The sequence below is a fragment of the Gadus chalcogrammus genome, chromosome 15 (genome assembly GCF_026213295.1).
Source record: "Gadus chalcogrammus isolate NIFS_2021 chromosome 15, NIFS_Gcha_1.0, whole genome shotgun sequence".
Lineage (NCBI taxonomy): Eukaryota > Metazoa > Chordata > Actinopteri > Gadiformes > Gadidae > Gadus > Gadus chalcogrammus.
In genome coordinates this window covers 24,338,320-24,352,340 of record NC_079426.1, presented here as the reverse complement: position 1 = coordinate 24,352,340, position 14,021 = coordinate 24,338,320, and the positions used below count along the sequence as shown (strand labels likewise).

The 14,021-nt window shown below is 43.8% G+C and overlaps 1 protein-coding gene across 1 annotated transcript in view; it reads left to right on the top strand.

Annotated features, from left to right (window-relative positions):
- The first annotated feature begins 2,909 nt into the window (after positions 1 to 2,909).
- The window catches only part of LOC130404272 (polyribonucleotide nucleotidyltransferase 1, mitochondrial), a 38,189-nt gene continuing 27,077 nt past the window's right edge, over positions 2,910 to 14,021 (top strand). The window contains exons 1-3 of the mRNA XM_056608916.1: positions 2,910 to 3,155; positions 4,680 to 4,740; positions 5,152 to 5,226. Coding sequence (XP_056464891.1) covers positions 3,037 to 3,155; positions 4,680 to 4,740; positions 5,152 to 5,226 — 255 coding nt within the window. The 5' untranslated portion in view covers positions 2,910 to 3,036. The remainder of the gene's footprint in view (positions 3,156 to 4,679; positions 4,741 to 5,151; positions 5,227 to 14,021) is intronic.

Below are 14,021 nucleotides of genomic sequence, written 5' to 3'. Positions count from 1 at the left end.
ATAATATCGGCTCACACAGCTTTTGGCCGTGATAATATATATGATATGATATAGATATCTATGTAGGCTATATGATAATATTTAGATATAGAGCTCCAGGACTCCCACGTGTTCTAGAATATTTACAGAACACGGCTAAAGGTTGTGTGCGCCTCGCCATTGCGATACATCCACTGTAAACAGAGCGCATGGTACCGTGGCTGCAAGCTGCTCAGGGCCACACCCCCACCCTCCTCCTTGACCCGCCTCGCTCCTCCTCAGTTGCATTATAGCTACAGCCACCAAAACAGCGCATTTGGGGGAAGCTCAATGTGCGACTGGCTCGGAGTGGCTGTAACTCTGCTCCACGGCTGAATTTCGGGAACGTCTTTGAATTAGAGCTTTGACTTTTGCCCAAAAATCCTATTCGAAGTTTGTTTGTTTATTAATATTAATATTCAAATATATTTATTAATAATATTTTGACCATTAAATGCCTTCAGTAAGACCTGGATTGGGCTTCACGAGGTTTGTTTACCGGCGTTGCTATGGTTACCGGTCTTGCGTGTTCCAACGGTTTATTAGGTTTCTAATAAATCGCTGTCTAATCAATCCTTCATTCACTGCCTCTTCCATGGTCATTACAATATTATGAATAGACTGTGTGGGGTTCTCCGACGTCTCTCCCTCTTGGCCTGCCCATAACAGGTTCGAATATTAAGGGCTGCCTAATATTCGTTTGAATTTTGATTTATTTTTTGATATTCGAATTATATTCGAATAACGAAGTTCGGAGTCAAAGCCCTACTTTGAATACTGGGTTAGTTGCCCACTAATACCTATATTAAAGAATACATAAAATAGCATGTCATGGGACCTTTAAGTAAAAGCAAAAACCTGGGACACGAGAAGTTAATGGAGGGCACTGAGCCCTCTCGGATGCCGGGCCAAAACAACATTTGTTTCACTACGACTCCTTTCAGATGCCCACCTCTCCTTCTCCTTCAAATAATTAACAAATAAAACGGGCATTAATTCATGATAGTAGTTTGGGCAATCTACATTTTTTAAATTCTCAACAAATTCTGGCAGCAGAGGTGGCACGTCTCTTGGTAAAGGGGGCCATCACTGTCGTTCCCCCCCACGAGTCCCACCTAGGGTTTTATTCCCGCTACTTCCTGGTTTCCAAGAAGTCAGGGGAAAAGAGACCTATTCTGGATCTCTGCGTGTTCAACAGATTCGTTGCCACAAGGAAGTTCAGAATGCTCACTGTCGGAGCGTTGTTCCAGTGTGTGAGAGAGGGCGATTGGTTCACATCCCTGGATCTCAAGGATGCTTACTTCCACGTCCCTGTTCGGCAGGCGCACAGGAAGTTTCTCCGCTTTGCCTTTATGGGGATGGCGTACGAGTTCCAGTGTCTGCCGTTCAGCTATTCCCTGGCTCCGCGCACCTTCTGGAAGTGTGTGGAGACGGCGTTGGAACCGCTCAGGCGTCAGGAAAAGAGGATTCTCTTCTACCTAGACGACCTGCCTATTCTGAGCAACTCAGAAGAGACCGCGAGAAGGCTTTGGCTTTGACTCCCACAAGAACATGAACCACGACATGGAGGAGAAAGGGATTGTTGGCGGCGAATGTCTCCCGCTTGAGCCCCGCTGAGGGACCACCGCCGGAGGCGGAGGTGCCTAAGCGCTGCCCGGCAACGATCCCTTTCTCCTCCTTGTCGTGGTTCAGTCTACTTCACTCATTCACACAATTCATTCACACAATCCAACGCGGTCATTTGAGATTCATAATATCGGCTCACACAGCTTTTGGCCGTGATAATATATATGATATGATATAGATATCTATGTAGGCTATATGATAATATTTAGATATAGAGCTCCAGGACTCCCACGTGTTCTAGAATATTTACAGAACACGGCTAAAGGTTGTGTGCGCCTCGCCATTGCGATACATCCACTGTAAACAGAGCGCATGGTACCGTGGCTGCAAGCTGCTCAGGGCCACACCCCCACCCTCCTCCTTGACCCGCCTCGCTCCTCCTCAGTTGCATTATAGCTACAGCCACCAAAACAGCGCATTTGGGGGAAGCTCAATGTGCGACTGGCTCGGAGTGGCTGTAACTCTGCTCCACGGCTGAATTTCGGGAACGTCTTTGAATTAGAGCTTTGACTTTTGCCCAAAAATCCTATTCGAAGTTTGTTTGTTTATTAATATTAATATTCAAATATATTTATAAATAATATTTTGACCATTAAATGCCTTCAGTAAGACCTGGATTGGGCTTCACGAGGTTTGTTTACCGGCGTTGCTATGGTTACCGGTCTTGCGTGTTCCAACGGTTTATTAGGTTTCTAATAAATCGCTGTCTAATCAATCCTTCATTCACTGCCTCTTCCATGGTCATTACAATATTATGAATAGACTGTGTGGGGTTCTCCGACGTCTCTCCCTCTTGGCCTGCCCATAACAGGTTCGAATATTAAGGGCTGCCTAATATTCGTTTGAATTTTGATTTATTTTTTGATATTCGAATTATATTCGAATAACGAAGTTCGGAGTCAAAGCCCTACTTTGAATACTGGGTTAGTTGCCCACTAATACCTATATTAAAGAATACATAAAATAGCATGTCATGGGACCTTTAAGTAAAAGCAAAAACCTGGGACACGAGAAGTTAATGGAGGGCACTGAGCCCTCTCGGATGCCGGGCCAAAACAACATTTGTTTCACTACGACTCCTTTCAGATGCCCACCTCTCCTTCTCCTTCAAATAATTAACAAATAAAACGGGCATTAATTCATGATAGTAGTTTGGGCAATCTACATTTTTTAAATTCTCAACAATGTTAAGGAGGATCTCCCTCCTTCTCCTCGCTGATTATGTCGATGACACGGGATAGTTTGGATGTTACACATGACTCGTCCAATCAGGAGCTTGACTGATCTCCTAGTTCCGTACACGTGATGTCCATCATGGCAGCCCCCGAGTATGCACCCACACTGTTGTAAACTAAAGACAGCACAAGCTGTTTCCTTGTGGTTGTTTTAGATATGCGGTATTTATTACGGCTGGGGCCGTCTTTTACCAACTTAAATGTCCGCTGGTGTCACCAAAGTGTGTACAACAGCAATGGTACTATCCGCAGGGTTGCAGTGGATTTAGGACACAAGTGAGTTGACATTGTCTCTAAGCTCGTGTTTACATACATACATACACACACACACACACACACCTACCTACCTACCTACCTACCTACCTACCTACCTACCTACCTACCTACCTACCTACCTACCTACCTACCTACCTACCTACCTACCTACCTACCTACCTACCTATTAAATACATATTAAATGCATACATAGAGTCAGTGTCCATTACATCAGAACGCATGCGGGTTTCTCTATTTGCTAAATGGTTCATTTAATGACTTCGTTAGGGTTGCTTCGTTACGCCTCGTTTCCACATACGTACATTCTCGTATGCGATCCAACCGTCTCCGACCGAAAGTCCATTCATTCCTATGTGATTCTCCGTAATGTCCGTTTTTCCTCCGAGACTCCTCCCCTCCGTAAAATTTCTGTCCGGTATGTCCGTAATATACGTTCAAAAAATGTAACTTTCGCCGTCGTTTTACGGAGATACCGTATGAACGTTTTTATGTTTTTCACAAAACTTGTAGGCTAAGTACCTTGAAGGCCAAACTCCTCAGCGATCTCTTTCCAAGCCTGTTGGTTTTGTTTTTATCTCTGTATATGTCGATCCTCATGTTCCAAAGTACCGGTCTCCTATCCGCTTATCCGGGGTCGGGTCGCGGGGGGAGCAGCTCATGCAGGGGGCCCCAGACTTCCCTTTCCCGGGTCACATTGACCAACTCTGACGGGGGGATCCCGAGGCGTTCCCAGGCCAGTGTTGAGATATAATCTCTCCAACTAGTCCTGGGTCTTCCCCGAGGTCTCCTCCCCACTGGACGTGCCTGAAACACATCCCAAGGAAGGCGCCCAGTGGGCATCCTTACCAGATACCCGAACCACCTCAGCTGACTCCTTTCTAAGTAAAGGAGCAGCGGCTCTAATCCGAGTTAGGGAGACGCCAGCCATCCTTCTGAGAAAACTCATCTCGGCCGCTTGTACCCGCGATCTCGTCCTTTCGGTCATCACCCAGCCTTCATGACCATAGGTGAGGATAGGAACGAAGATCGACCGGTAGATCGAGAGCTTTGCCTTGCGGCTCAGCTCTCTTTTCGTCACAACGGTGCGGTAAAGCGAACGCAATACCGCCCCCGCTGCTCCGATTCTCCGATTCTCCGGCCAATCTCACGCTCCATAGTACCCTCACTCGCGAACAAGACCCCGAGGTACTTGAACTCCTTCATTTGGGCACTCATTTCCTACCCGGAGTAAACAATCGGCTGATTTCTCCTAACATCTTTTGTCCGTAAATAAATTCATGCCCGTACGTAAAACACTAGCGACTCCTTCCGTAAATTTACGGAAGCACGGACACGAAAAACATACGTATGTGGAAACGAGGCGTTAGGCTTCAGGGCTTGCTGTCCATTGAAATGTGTCTGATAGGAACCTGATCTATAATTCAGTGTTTTCCTTTTGCTTGTATAGCGGAGACATCAGGTTTTACAGCCACAGGTTGAGTTTGATGTTGTAGATGTTCTCTCTCCCGTTTTGTGTTGGCATAGAAAACTGGAGATCTCCACTGGGCGTTTTGCGAGGTTCGCTGATGGAGCTGCTGTGGTCCAGGTATGAAGGATTGACGATGTCAGTGTACCAATAAGGACCAGCAATATGATGTGTGTATCCCACATAGACTTGTAATGTAGCCTGCCAGTAATAGTTCGTGTTTTGTTTACTTTTTTTAATGGCTGTCTATCCATCTGTAGCTTCTGGAATCTAAGTAAATCTGAGGAATAGTTTAAAGTAAATTAATCTAATCTAATTCACACTTACATTTAGGGCATTTGGCAGCGATTTTGTCCAAGGTCTTGTAATAAGTACATTTGTCAGCAGAAGGTAAAACAATATCTAATAAATTAATCTCAGAAGGAAAACCCAACACTATTGGGCACTACCATGCATTGAGGGGCCCTGGACAGAATTTGAACGGTACATGATAGAAACATTTATGTAACCTGCTCCCTTATCTTTCTCAAGCTGGGAGACACCTCTGTGATGGTGACTGCAGTCAGCAAGACCAAACCCTCGCCATCTCAGTTCATGCCTCTTGTTGTAAGTCATTTGATCACAACTCCTTATTGTGTCTTCTTTTCCATTCTCTCATAGAAACGTCATTAGTGTTGTTAACTTACCTTAAATTCATCACCCAGTATCACAACATTGAAATTGAAGTTAATTTGTGTGTGTATATATGTATGTATATATTTCAATGGCAGCTGGTGGTTTTTGAAGTGAGGGGGGAAGGACTGCGTGCTTGGTTGCCATTGGCCTGCTTGCACTGTTAGTGGCGTATGGTGCCATAACTATGTGAGACTCAAGTTGTTTCAGGGTGTTTTGGTGAACTACAAAATAGCAGGGAGGGATAATTATGTGAATTGATACAAATCCACCAGTGGCAGCAGTACTTTGAAAGCTGGTGGGCAGCATGTCTTGGACTACAAAGACAGAAGGAAAGGATGAAAAGCAATAGTAAAATCAGGCCTACTCTTGATTTGTAAAACTAAATAATAAAATCTGGGCCTATTTTTGACCTCAATGACTTGAGCTATTGGTTGTAATTTGGCTATGTTTATTTTCAGCTACAATTGTTTAAGGAAAAATGAAGACACAAAACCAAAAGTGATGCCATTTAAAATGCATCATGCTCTGAATCATTCACTAAAATCCTTTCCACAATATCAAACAGAACGGTCAGAGTAACATGTGAATGTTACTGTATGTTTCAGAATGTTGGTCATGGTGTTAAGCCAATTAAGACAGAGGGACTTAATTTATAGATCAAGTCAATCCTCCAAGCATGCTCCGCAGCTCGGCCACGGGCTCCGCAGCTCGGCCGCGGGCTCCGCAGCTCGGCCGCGGGCTCCGCAGCTCGGCCGCGGGCTCCGCAGCTCGGCCGCGGGCTCCGCAGCTCGGCCGCGGGCTCCGCAGCTCGGCCGCAGGCTCCGCAGTCTGGCCGCAGGCTCCGCAGCTCGGCCGCAGGCTCCGCAGTCTGGCCGCATACTCCGCAGCCCGGCCGCTGGCATCCCTGCCCGGCTGCAGGCTCCGTTGCACGGCCGTGGGCAACCGAAACGTTGCTCTGTTCGTCAATATAAGCGAACAGAGCCGCACTGTACCGCAACGACCAGTAGCGCACCGCTCGGTGGAAACAAGGCATACGACTGAGTAGGGATGGGCGATATGGCCTAAAATCCATATTGCGATATACATTGCAACCTATTGCGATAACGATATATATCACGATATATAAATCATAATAGAACCATTTCAGAACAGGTTACATAGACTAAGGAGAGCCAAACTGCTAAATGTATAAAACAAAAGAAAGAAACATAGTATGTCGTTTTGAGAACATTTATTGTGCAAAACTGTAATCATACAACATAATGTTGTAGCTGCAGAGACTTTAACAAAGAAAAAAATCTTCTGTGTAATGACGTATACTTCTCTAATTAAATTAAAACTGGTGGTGTCTTGTTAATAAAGAAACGGATACTGTAAATTAGGGAAATACGTCCAGTATTAGGCATGGCTATTTTAAATAAAGAAAAATCTTCCAAGTGTGTGCACAGATACTTGATATTAAAACATAAAAGTGCAAAGTGAACGCATACAATTTTAAAATGAACATGAAATGAGCGCAATCACCACCTCCTCCGTTTCGCTTTCAGCCATATTTGCTTAGATGACAATGATGCGTTGAAGCCGGTTGCAGCTCATGGCTCTTTAAATTTCGCGGGTCGCGGATGATGCGTTGCAGCCGGTTGCAGCTCGTGGCTCTTTAAATTTCGCGGGTCGCGGATGATGCGTTGCAGCCGGTTGCAGCTCGTGGCTCTTTAAATTTCGCGGGTCGCGGACGATGCGTTGCAGCCGGTTACAGCTCGTGGCTCTTTATATTTTGCGGGTCTCGGACGATGCGTTGCAGCCGGTTGCAGCTCGTGGCTCTTTAAATGTTGCGGGTCGCGGATGATGCAATGCAGCTGGTTGCAGCTCGTGGCTCTTTTTAAATTTCGCGGACGATGCGTTGCAGACGGTTGCAGCTCGTAGCTCTATCCATGACCCGCTCTTTATATTTCGCGGGTCATGGTTAGATCGCGTCAAACATGCATTATCGCGATAGAGCAATATAACTAAAATCTCTTATCGTAGGCCATTTTTTATCGTTTATATCGTATATCGTTTATATCGCGCATTCCTACGACTGAGCGGGTTCGTTGGTTCTCGTAGCCTAGACTTGAGGGGATAACCCCTCTCTTCGGGGCTGCTCCACAGCCAGGACTCCTGCTTATTGGATCATAGCACAGCCAGAGTTCAAGCCTATTCGTGAATAGACGTAGGCGGGATCCAGATGAGAGGAGGACTCTCTCCCATTGAACCCCCATGTTATTCACCGGCTAGCAACACTTTCTGGGAAATTAATGGGAGTCAATGGAGGCTGAGGGAGGAACGTCCTCCCTGAAGTAATTGTCAATAGGCGATAGGGGGTGCTAATATCCCTTTACATGGAGAAGCCTCCACTGATATATAGATATTTATAGATATGTATAGATAGATATGTATATAATATATAGATATAAATTTGTGCATATATATATATATATATATATATATCAGTGGCGGCTGGTGGTTTTTAAAGTGAGGGAGGAAGGACTGCGCGCTTGGTTGCCATTGGCCTGCTTGCACTGTTGGTGTATGGTGGCATAAGAATGTGAGACTCAAGTTGTTTCAAGGTGTTTGGTGAACTACAAAATAGCAGGGAGGGAGTTATGTGAATACAATTTATACAAAGCCACCAGTGGCATCACTGTAATTTGAGAAGGAAAGGATGCAAAGCATATTAGTCAAATCAGGCCTACTATTGATTTGTAAAAGTAAATAAAAAAATCTGGGCCTATCATTGGGCCTAGATCTCGACGGGTGTCAAGATCACGTTGGTGCTCACCAACGTGATCTTGACACTTGTCGTGGCGTTTGGTTGCCCTATCAAGATTTTCCACATCAGTGAAACCATGAACAGCCCACGTTGGAGATATTATTCATAAGCAAACAGGGCCAGCAATAAAGTCGATTGCTTGTAATGCTACCAGTAAGCCATGCGTACCTAGCAAACCATGTAGCACTCACAACAATGACGTTGCCATTACTTCTGGTCACCTTGATTTTGGGAAGTGGTCTACCTCTTTCTTTGGTCGCTAACTTAGCACTGTAACTCAATGAATGGAATGCTTTTTTTAATAAGACGTTAACAATGTCCTCCGTTTCCAATGTTTCCATTGTACATTTAGGATCTCGCTATCGCAGATTTCACTTGCTCTGCGTCTCTGACTGAGCACCGCGGCAATGCAGACCGGGTTTGTTATCGACAACGTTGCCAGATTGGGCAGATCTCCCGCCGAATGATAATTTTTCCAGCCTAACATGGTTAAAAGTAGCCCAATTGGGTGGGAAATCTGACCAATCTGGCAACGCTGCTCAACATCCAGGGATCCTGCTTATTGGTTCATAAGGCAGACGGATAGATTTTTGCGCGAATCAGACCCCTTAAGGTCCCATCCACTCAGAGGAGGACTTTCCTCCTCTCTCCCATTGAAACCCATGTTATCCACCGGCCGCCAGTACTTTCGGGGAAATGAATGGGAGTCAACGGAGGGCGACGGAGGACCTTCCTCCCTGAAGTAATTGTCAATAAGCGATAGGGGGTGCTAATGTCCCTTTACCCAGGGAAACGAACATTATATATTCAAAGGCAATAAAGTAGTCATATTTAAGGGCATTAATTCATTACAATAGTCTGGGCATCTACATTTTTTATTCTCAACAATGTTAGGGAGGATCTTCCTCCCTCTCCTCAATGGAGAAGCCTCCACTGATATATATATATATATATATATATATATATATATATATATATATATATATATATATATACATATGTATGTGTCAGTGGAGACGCATACATATCTAGACATAAATACTAGAGCTGTCAGTTAAACGCGTTGTTAACGGCGTTAACACAAACCAATTTTAACGGCGTTAAAAATATTATCGCGCGATTAACGAAATTCTTTTATTTAAAAAAAATTAACTTTTTTTTTTGGCTCAAAACAAAGAAGCAGTAGCCTGACTGCTATGTTCAAATTACATTTGTTCAAAGCAGTCGTTTAATTGCACTATAGGCTCTTTTTTTGTATCGTCCTGTTTTGATCAGTATATGCCAATGTTGTTATCAATAAAAAAAATCATTTGCACAAGGCAAGCCGATGCACTTCACCATGTTGACAAAGAAATCAAGGGATATTTAGCATAGAAAAATAATTTGCGATTAATCGTGAGTTAACTATGACATTAATGCGATTAATCACGATTAAATATTTTAATCGCTTGACAGCTCTAATAAATACACATACATACAGAAAGTCCTCCTCTTGTGGGTGTGACCTGTCTGATTCGCGCAAAAATCTAGTCGCGCTGTGCTATGAACCAATAAGCAGGATCCCTGGCTGGTGAGCAGTGTTGCCAGATTGGGCAGAATTCCCACCCAATTGCAATTGCACCTGGCTGCAGCACGCAGAGGCTCAACGTCTAAACGTCTGACTCCGCCTCCGCAGATCGAGGAGTGGGCTAAATGTGGGCGCCACCTATGGAAAGCGTGGCGTAAAACCCACATTGTAGAATGAAGAATAACGTTATCTATATTTTATACAACAGTTAGTTCCGACAAAATAATTTGATTGGACAAGAGGCATTCCATGAGTGCTGGCTCTGCTGTTTATGTTCTAGCTAGCTAGTGTGTGTATTAGGGATGGGCGAAATGATTATTTTCAGGGAATTCAGAGATTCAGGGAATCTCACAGGTGTCTGCCCCCCTCCCCGCGAGACGTCTCTGAGCATAATTTAAGCGACTTCTGGGCTGTACCCCGTGTGAAAATCGACAAGATATACTATATAATACAACCAAACGTCCCACCAATATTTAGACCACTTGCTTACTCTCTATATTTCATTCATGGTTTTATATTTATAATTTTATTTTACTTTACATTTAATTCTTCATTATTCAGGCATTATAGAACTTTCATGGTCATAAATAAAAAATACGAAGTGAAGTTTAATATCTTTGTTTGTTCTTGAATTGACGTAGAATGGAGCAAATGCTCCTGGGATTGGGAAATGCGTTTATCCAATAAACAGATGGAGGTCAAGTCTATTTTCGGAAATGTAGGGGGATATATGAGTGGCCCCTAGGCCCGTCACGATAACAAATTTTTCTGGGCGATTAATTGCCCCAGGAATTATTGCGATAAGCAATAATATTGCCGTTTTTCAACTAATATAATGATAAAGTACACCCTTTCGAAGATCAATAAACCTTTGTTTTTAAAGAACACTGGAACTGGACGTCTTGAAGACATTAAAAATATCCAGAATAAATTAACAAAACAACCAAAAACAATCTTATTATTAACAAAAAATGCTCTTGAATAAAAACCAAACACCACCAAAAACAATAAATAAAATTGAAACACTAAATAAAAAGGATGTAAACACGATTGCGCCAGGACTCCGCCTCCCACACAGACAATGCAACAAGTTAGTAGCCGCGTTTACATGGCACATCTGATCCGCATAGATTTCTATGCGGCATAGATCTGTTCCTAAAATGTGTTCCGAATGTAGGCTACTGTATACATGGCAGTAACAAAAGTGTCCGTTCTGTCTCTCGCGCACACCTGACACATCTCTGGACCGGCGGCGACATAATGGATGTCTTATCGCTATCGGGGATTTTAAATTTGATTTTAATGAAAGCACAGCAGGAGAGAGCTTTTCTCTGCCTGCTCCTTCAATTAAGAAGGAGGAGGACAGCGCAGCAACGTCAATTTCTCGTCAGATCTTTATATTTACCTTAAGCTCCGCCGCAAACAAGAGGAATTTGGATGCGAGTCTGCAGCCAAGACTGGTGGGAGAGTGGTCTTACAGGAATTTAGTGACCAGGAATCCTCGAAGGTCCATTTGCGAACTACTGCAGCTGCCATCTCTCTAAGTTAAGAATTATTTTAACGTTCAGCCTGCAAAAGTACTACTAGCCTACTCATTTACAGTTACCTCGGACGCGCGCGGACACTACGATACGCGAACACGTCATTAATAAACACCCGTGTCCCGTCGCTTAGCAACCGGACACGCTTACCGGACTACTTTTACGGAGTTATAACAAAGACGTGAATCAGGCAATAAATCCACTTTCCTTGACAGCGGTGAAGTTCGGTGTGCTTAAAAGTACCGACGGAGCTCAGTGGACCAATTGCGAACTACTGCGGCTGCTCTAAGTTAAACCCCTATCTATTCGGAATAAGTGCATACATGCATAGGCGTCGATTACGGGGGGGACGGGGGGGACATGTCCCCCCCACTACTTGAAATACGAATATTGTCCCCACCAGTTTTAAAAATGTGCAAACCAATTGTGACTGAAAAAATCCCCACACACTCAACCGAAATCGTCGAGTCTAAAATCATGCGATAGGCGCGCTCGAAGACATCATTTATTAGATAGGCCTACCTAATAAACCGTTGGAACACACAAGACCGGAACCCATAGCAACGCCGGTAAACAAACCCCGACTCCCGAGAAGCCCAATCCCTATGAGCTCCCCGCGCTACGGCCATCCGGAGGCGCACAGAGCTTTTGGCCGTGATATTATATATACAATTATATTATATTGTATACTATTATATATAGAGCTCCGAGAGTCTCAAACGGCAACAATCACTTTCAACTCCATGCCGCAGTTCACCCCGGACTGCACTGCACTGAGTTTGACAGTTGAACGCTGATTGGCTGTTACGTTACACATGTCACTCAGTTGCCACGCTGTTGAACGACGATTGGCTGTCATCACGCGAAATTCGTGTCAAAGTTGAAATATTTAAACTCAAGCGAATTTGTCGCGCCACAAATCCTCGTGAACGCCAAACGCCAAATCAAAAAAATTCGCCCGATACGCGTCTATCCGTTCACTTTGTATGGGATCTTGTCGTCCCGTTGCGTTTGGTGTGAACGCACTGGAGAAGTTTCAAGACAGAAAATTTTCATTTTTATTCAGAAAATAGCCGGTCCTTTTGCTTCCTATAAAAAGCATGTTTGTGACACTGGATAACGATATGGATACGTCATCTAGCCTGCATGTGGAGGGCCACGTAAGGTAAGACATTGGTTTACGTAAACTTTGCTGCTGGTTCTGTTTGCTCGTGATGACCTGGCCAAAGGTTACCTACGGTCCCAAGCGATTGTGATCTGATTCTGGTTGGTGCTCCAGTTAGTATGCATTGTATATATAGATGGCAGCTAGTAGCAGCTACACACGGTGCGATTGCTATGCCAATGTGGTTATAGTTGTTTTGTCTGATTGAGATATGTGACGACTTGTAGCCTGGTAGGCCTATATCCTGACATAAATATGTTCTCGCATAACCTGTGTGATTATCCTAAACTGTAGGGGATTTTATTTGCGGACAATTTGCTTATGATGTTGTAACGACAACGTACATTGGTCCTTCGCAAGTGTTTACTGGTGGTCAGGATTTGGCAGATGCAATTCTCCTCTGGGCGCTTGTTTTTTTCTTCTTTTTTTAATGCAGCATAACATACGCTACCAGCAGCCCTCGTCTTCAAAAGGCTGATGCTCAGTACCTCGTTTCATTTCGTAGGCTCCTTTACAGTCTGGCATTGTTTGTCTGGTAAACTTTGTTGATGTCAAGATAAGTGTTAAATTGCCAACACTGTTCTTTGTCCTGTGTGTATTAGTATTAGGCCTACATATCCCGAGCCAATACCCTGGTGTTTCCAACGCCGTTTTGCAAAACAAGCCAAATCACAAACTGTGGTTTTAAACTTTTATTGTTCGAATAGGATCTTGGGCTGGCCCGAATGCCATTTTTCAGGCTTCGAATACTCGTTGGTTTTTCCGAGCGAATATTCGAATACTCGTTCCAGAAAAAAACACCATCAAAAACAACATTAATAATCCCTATATACTCCCTATATTTCGAATACCCGAACAAGTATTCGAATATTCGAATAATTCGGGCCAGCCCTTCAACACCTGACAATACACTGTAGAGCATATTGTAATGCTGCATTGAATTGATGAATAGCTTACATAAGGGTACCCAGCACTTTTCAAACCACACTCAAGCTTATGGTTATTGTCCCCACCACTTCTAAAAACAAACTGACGCCCTTGCATACATGGCGATTAAGTAAGGAATAATCACAGAGAGGCCGGGCAATAAACAGTTTGATATGCCTGGCTCGTGGACGGCTTACCGCCCGAGACGAAGTCGAGGGCGGTAACCTTCCGCGAGCCGGGCATATCAAACTGTTTATTGCCCTGCCTTGAGGTGATTATTCAGTTTATTCTACTTCGTGCCGGCCAACATAATAAAACAATTCAAATAGGCCTACTTTAATAATTAGCCTTTTTCTTATTCGTATTGCATGCTTATTAAATGTATACTCTGTTTAAGTTCATCTCCATATCAAACTGTTTATTGCCCTGCCTTGAGGTGATTATTCCGTTTATTCTACTTCGCGCCGGCCAACATAATAAAACAATTCAAATAGGCCTACTTTAATAATTAGCCTTTTACTTATTCGTATTGCATGCTTATTAAATGTATACTCTGTTTAAGTAGTTCCCTTTAGAACTACGGTGAATAACGTTAGCTCAGCTGTAGGTAACTTGTTTCTATAGCAACCACACAAGGCTGGATCTGATCACTAGTTTAATAACGTAGTTGCTACATTTGTATCAAGTCAGCTTTAATGACGATCGATCAAACATGCA